Below are 6,238 nucleotides of genomic sequence, written 5' to 3' on the forward strand. Positions count from 1 at the left end.
TACACAACATGATCCTAGAGGATGAGAGAGGGTTAAACCTTCCTTGTTTCTATGACAATGTTGGTACCCGTGTGCAACCGAAAAGAAACCCTTCTCGCATACACGCTTCTCTTCAAGCACATCGTGAGATTGAGGATGCAACCACTCATGGTTGGCTCCGGGATGATCTAGTAGAGCACCACTGGCAGTTGGATGGGCGGCGCATTGGCCCATGATGTATCTTTGTTTTACTTTTCTATGTCCTATTTGATTCGAACAATTAGTGTAATTTGCTCAAACATTGTTGTAATAATTTGAATGATTATTGTTTTATTCGGTGTTGTAATAATAAATAGAATGATTATTGTTTTGCGTCAAATGTGATGGAATTTGTGATATGTCATATGATGAAATGTGTGATATATGAAATGAAAGTTTTAAAGGTTGGGGTTGAGGCAAAGACTAAAACTCTCAAATCCAACCCTTAAAGCAGTTTAAAGGTTGGGTTTGAGGGTTCAAAGACTAGAACCCTCAAATCCAACCCTTAAAGCAGTTTAAGGGTCGGGTTTGAGGGTTTTAGTCTTTGCCTCTGTTTTTCAACCCTTAAAAATGTCAAAAACTGATACTACTTCTCAATTCTTAAAACTGCTATAAAGGTTTGAGAGTTTGAGGATTCTACTAGTAATGCTCTTACTCGAGAGCTATGTAGCCTTGAGCCAGTAGCACAGCAACTAAATGTGAGCCGAGCTGAAGCTGTCTTCCCAGATGTCGTCGAAGAAACAAAGGAGAAATCGCATAGGAATACTAGTGCAGAGAATATGCATCACGTGCCCTGGCAAGCACACGGCAACGCAGCCTGCGTGCCTGACAACCGGAGACAGAGAGTCGTCCAGAACTGGAAAGGTCAAAGCGGTTGCTCTGTGCGTCGTCCAGACAAACAGAGTAAACAAACCAGAGCACGCCAGCACGAGGGCACCGGTCTGCGCACTGTCTGATCAAACGGTCGTCTCCTTCCTCGCGACCGCCCAAGCTCCGTATCCGTCTTCCCCTGCCGACTGCCGTGCACGACCACGTTTGCCTCCGCGCCTAAGCAAACCACGCCCCAACCCTTCCAGGCCAAGAAACCGCCCGATTTATGCCGGCCCTCCCGCGCCCAGCACGATGCCGCCGCCGCCGCACCCACGAACACACATCATACATGGCGCACGCTGGTGAAATGGCGTCCTTCTACGACGCCTGGGTGGGCCGCGAGGAGGAGATGGTGTCCGACCTCACGGCCGCGCTCGGGGCGCGCCGGCGCGACGCGCTGGCGCCGCTCGTGGACGCCGCCATGGACCACGTGGCCGCCTACTACGAGCACAAGGCGAGCCTCGCCGACCGCGACGTGGTGGCGGCGCTGGACCAGCGCTGGCTCAACCCGCTGGAGCGCACCTTCCTGTGGGCGTGGGGGTGGAGGCCCGCGCTGGTGTTCCGCTTCGTGGACGGCTCCGGCGCCGTGGGCCCGCGCCAGCGCCGCGAGCTGGAGGACCTGCGCGCGGCCACGGCGGCGGCCGAGAAGGAGGTGGACCGGGAGGTGGCGGCCGTGCAGGAGTCCCTGGCGGGGCCGCGCGTGCTGGAGGCGCTGCGCCAGCGCCGGCAGCACCCGCGCAACGGCGTACAGGCCGACGAGGCCGTGGCCGCGGTGGGGCGGTCGCTCCGCGTGCTGCTGGCCGCGGGCGACGCGCTCCGCGAGCGCACTGTGCGCGGCGTCGTCGGGGTGCTGGCCCCGGACGCGGAGCAGGCGGGCGCGTTCGTCGCGGCCATGCTGAGGTTCCACCTCGGCGTCCACCGCGCCGGGCGCGCCTGGAGCTCCTCCGGCCGCGGCGGCGGCCGGCGGGGCCTCTAGCCGGTGAATGATGGATGCCCCGTTGCGTCCGATCATGCACAAGGGGAGAAATTATGCCCCGCCTCATGGCATTGTCTGTGTCAGTCTAGCCATTGCAATAAGAGTCGGCCGAGTCATGTTTGCTCGAGTCGTCCGGTCATGCGTTTTCTCGTTGTTCGGCATGTCGAATTGCTTATCATGTCAAGTTTGTCAACTGTCAATTTCAATGGTCGCGGCCGGCGTAAGTCGCCGTCTTCCGATGTCAGGTCACTCACTAGTCCAGCGTCAAGTATCATCGTCTTTTTTTTTTTTTTTGCGGGTGAAGTATCATCGTCTTGACTCGAAAAAGAACGTATCATCGTCTCAGGAATCTGGTCCTCGCGAGCATCGACTTAGAAAATTCTTTCTTTATTCTTCGAAGAGGATAACCTCGGCCTCTTCATTAAGCGAGAGGTGCACATAGTCATTTTTGTTATATTATAAAATAAAACCAGACAAAAAAAATACATTCATCAACCACAAAATCATCTTGGTGACAACCACACTCGCTACATCTATAAGTTTGATGATGTGTCTAACTTGACATTAACACACATTATTTAATGTGGTGGCCTCATCAAGCTGCCCACAAGCTGAGACAACCATTCGGTCTAGCAGATCCTCTGCGGCGCATCCGTATGCACACGCTGTAGAATTAGTCGCCATCGTCTTTCGCAGCTCCAACTTCAATAGCAGGTATTATTTTCTCTGCTTGCAGACAATTATTCAAATGTCGGGATGCATTGGAGGCGGAATTGTGTGCATGTATGGAAGAGTTATCATTTGCAATTCAATGGAGTAGCTCTCCCATTGTCATCAAGATGGATTTGCTTACGGTGGTTGCCATGATCCAAGTTATTGAAATAGACACATCAGAATACGCTTTCCTCTTTGATGACGATAAGCGAATTTGACAGCGATTCCAACAATTGAGTTCAAATTTGAACAATAAAACATAGCTCGCGCGCAAATAGAAGCATAGTTTTGTACGACAAACGCAAAAGGACTTCATGCAAAAGCGACGACCACGCCCATTATCATCTTGGTTGCTTTTCACCCGTCGTCATGATCTTCACTCCGCACCACCTCCATTGATGCCATCGCCGCCCCCGAATCCATTGCCAACACTTGTTCCAACTCTTGCACCGAAAGCATTGCCGGGCACACTGAATGCACCAGCGGCACTGGTTCCAAATCCCGATAAGAAAACATCATCGGCATTGAAACACGCATCGGCCACCGCTAGCATCCTCCTCTTCGAGATGTCTCTTCTTGCCATATCATACCATTCTTTGGTGATGTCATGCATGTCATCGCGGTTCAACGTCATGATCCTGTTCTCTTCGGTAAGAAGCTTGGACATGGCTTTGTTCTCAACGGCACGTGCTCTTCTCTCCTCAATGGCCGCCTTGCGCAACCCCTCGTCCTTGAGCAATTGCCACTTGTCTTGCTTCTCTCGTGTCTTCTTCTCGACCAACTCTTTCTTTGTCTCCAATGTCTTCGCTAACATCAACTCATTTGATTGCATCATGGCATCTATCTTGTCCTGCAAGCTCGATGCCTCGTGTTTCCTCTTGATCTTCTCCTTTGTCTTCTTGTCACCATCGAGCTTGTTCAAGTTTCTTGGGCCATCATCGTCTTCATCTTCATCCATGTTCGTAAGTGAACCTATCTACGATGGGGATTCTCTGTCAATCGACTTCCACTTGTCACACTCTTTGAGCAAATCCCAACAATGCTCTAGCTTAAAATTTTTGCCTTCAGAAGCTTCCATGTCTTTGTATCTTTGTTGGGAAATTTCCTCCTACACAACTAAAACAATGTCAAATGATGCAATCACTTCAAATGATACAAATGATTTGCACATGGGACGTGAAAACGAACTCACATAGTCGGATTCCATGATTTCACTTGGAGGTGCATTGCAAACTTGTTCCAAGCAAGCAGCCCAACGGCTACAAATCGGCTTGATCACATCCCAATGACCTTGGAGTGATCGAAAGGTGCGTGGAGTCCTATTAGGATGCTTCCCCATCATGCGGAAGTATTGATTTTCGATTCTTTGCCAATACCTCTTGGCGGTTTGAGATGTACCGATGCAAGCATCAAGAGACACCGCACTCCAAGCCTTGATCAAGATTTGGTCTTCCAACATCGTGTAGCATCAAGAGACACCACACTCATTAAACGAGAGGTAACACATAGTCATTTGTATTATATTATAAAATAAAACCAGAAAAAAGAAATACATGCATCAACCATAGAGCATCTTGCTAACAACCACACTCGCTACATCTATAAGTTTGATGATGTGTCTAACCTCGCATCAACACACATTATTTAATTCGATGGCCTTATCAAGCCGCCCCTGACAAGTTGAGACAACCATTCAGTCTAGCAGACCTTCTGCAGTGTACCGTACGCACACGTTGTTGAGTCAGTCGCCATCGTCTTTCGCAGCTCCAACTTCAGTAGCGGGTATTATTTTCTCTGCTTGCAGACAATTATTCAAATGTTGGGATGCACTAGAGGCGGAGTTCTGTGCATGTATGGAAGGGTTATCATTTGCAATTCAACGGAGTAACTCTCCCATTGTCATCAAGATGGATTTGCTTACGGTGGTTGCCATGATCCAAGTTATTGAAATAGATACATCAATTCTACACTTCCCTTTTTGAAGGAAATCAAGCATCCGAGGAGTCTTCGAGAAACTTGTATTACTCATGTAAATCGTAGTCAGAATAAGGCTAGTGATTGCCTTACTAGTTTCACTAGAGTTGAAGATAGAACTATTACATGGATTGGCTCGGGTCCCCCAAAGGTCCTAGAAGTGGTGCTTGATGATTGTAAGAACATTATGATTGAGTAATACAAGTTTTGTTCCCACAAAAAAGGTCTGTGTGGTAAACCAAGCCCACCAATTAAACTTGAGCGATATCTCCTATTTTCAAAGCCCCGAAAAGCTATATGTGACTGGCCTATTTGTTCAGACCCAAAAACTATATATGTGATTGACCTATTTGTTCAGACCCAAAACTTGAGTGATGGTCCCTATTTCCCATCTTCCTTTTACAACTATGCGAGGGCATCTTCTTTAATGCGTCAAAAATATATGAGAATTAAATTTATGATTTCTTTGATATTAGTAGTATATGTGTAATAATAGTGTGGTACCATAGCCACTAAAACTATTGATGTAAGTGACTATAATTGTGCTCAAGTGATCTTTAACCGGCTTTAGGTTAAAAAGGTTGGTTATTTTGACAATATATATGAATCATTTGTACATTCTATTAGATCAAGAGCTTCACTTCGCCACACCCCCCTACTAAATATATAAGGGCAATATGGTCTTTCGACAAGAATGTATACCCACTTCCGTATGGTATTTTTCTGGGACATATGAGCGGTTTGTACACGTAGCAGTTTGCCCATCCGATCCGCCGGCCCCACCTCGTCCATGAAAACATTTCTAGTCGTTCACCAAAAGGCGTCCAGGACAGGCCTTTCAGCGTCAGCAGCGGCATCGTCCAGGCCGCACAATGTGGCCACGTGAGAACCTGAGGGGTAATATTTATAGTAGCTTGACGTGGTGGGGCGTGATCGGTTATTTAAGCCGGTTGCCGCACTCCTCGCGCGATGAGGTGGTACTAAACCTCGGCGGGTCTGCGAGGCATGCTAAGGTGACGTGCACTGGGCCGACCCAGTAAGCGCCCGAGGCATTGCCGCTAGGGCACGCTCGCTGGGCCGTGTTAGATTTATTAACTACGGGTACCCTGAAGACGGCAAAATGACATTTCAAGACATCGAGCTAGCAAAACCCCTCAGTCCGACTGCTCAGGCCGCCTCAGTCAGCCCCCTGTCCGACTGCCCGAGCCGACTCGTCACACGGCCCACTACCTGGCTGGCTGCCTGTTGCCGACTGAGCCAACCAACCGGCTGCCGACTGTAGCTTGACTCGACATCGACAAGACCCCGACGGGACGGTCGTATTGCAACGTCATCTATAGTGTACCGTGTCCCCTAGGTATTGACTTATAAAATACCCTAGGAAACAAGCATGCCATGCACCATGTCTCATACATGGCTTGGTTTGTAAACTACCCAAAGTAGCTTACAACCAACGCCACCACCACTCAAGCTAGCCATGCCTATTTATATGGGCACACATCCATCCATCCAAGGGAGGGCTAGCAAGCTAGCTAGCTATCCATCCATCCATGCATCCACATGAGCACACACACATACCATTCGGCCACTAGAGCTTGCATGCTCATCCGGTCACCCGCATATATACAAGATCAGATGCATTAGGCACTGATCTCAGATACAGCTCCAGGAGCACTTTGTACTGCC

At 49.1% G+C, this 6,238-nt stretch overlaps 1 protein-coding gene across 1 annotated transcript; it reads left to right on the forward strand.

The window, feature by feature from the left end:
• The first annotated feature begins 777 nt into the window (after positions 1-777).
• Positions 778-2,108, forward strand: LOC123186231 (protein DOG1-like 4). The gene has a single exon (XM_044598017.1). The coding sequence runs from the start codon at positions 1,115-1,117 to the stop codon at positions 1,862-1,864; it is 750 nt and encodes a 249-aa protein (XP_044453952.1). The 5' UTR covers positions 778-1,114; the 3' UTR covers positions 1,865-2,108.
• Positions 2,109-6,238: the final 4,130 nt, after the last annotated feature.

The sequence above is a fragment of the Triticum aestivum genome, chromosome 2A (assembly GCF_018294505.1).
Source record: "Triticum aestivum cultivar Chinese Spring chromosome 2A, IWGSC CS RefSeq v2.1, whole genome shotgun sequence".
NCBI lineage: Eukaryota > Viridiplantae > Streptophyta > Magnoliopsida > Poales > Poaceae > Triticum > Triticum aestivum.

Excerpts from the sequence above, each read along its gene's own strand:
- LOC123186231 (XM_044598017.1), top strand. The coding sequence starts at position 1,115 with ATGCCGGCCCTCCCGCGCCCAGCACGATGCCGCCGCCGCCGCACCCAC.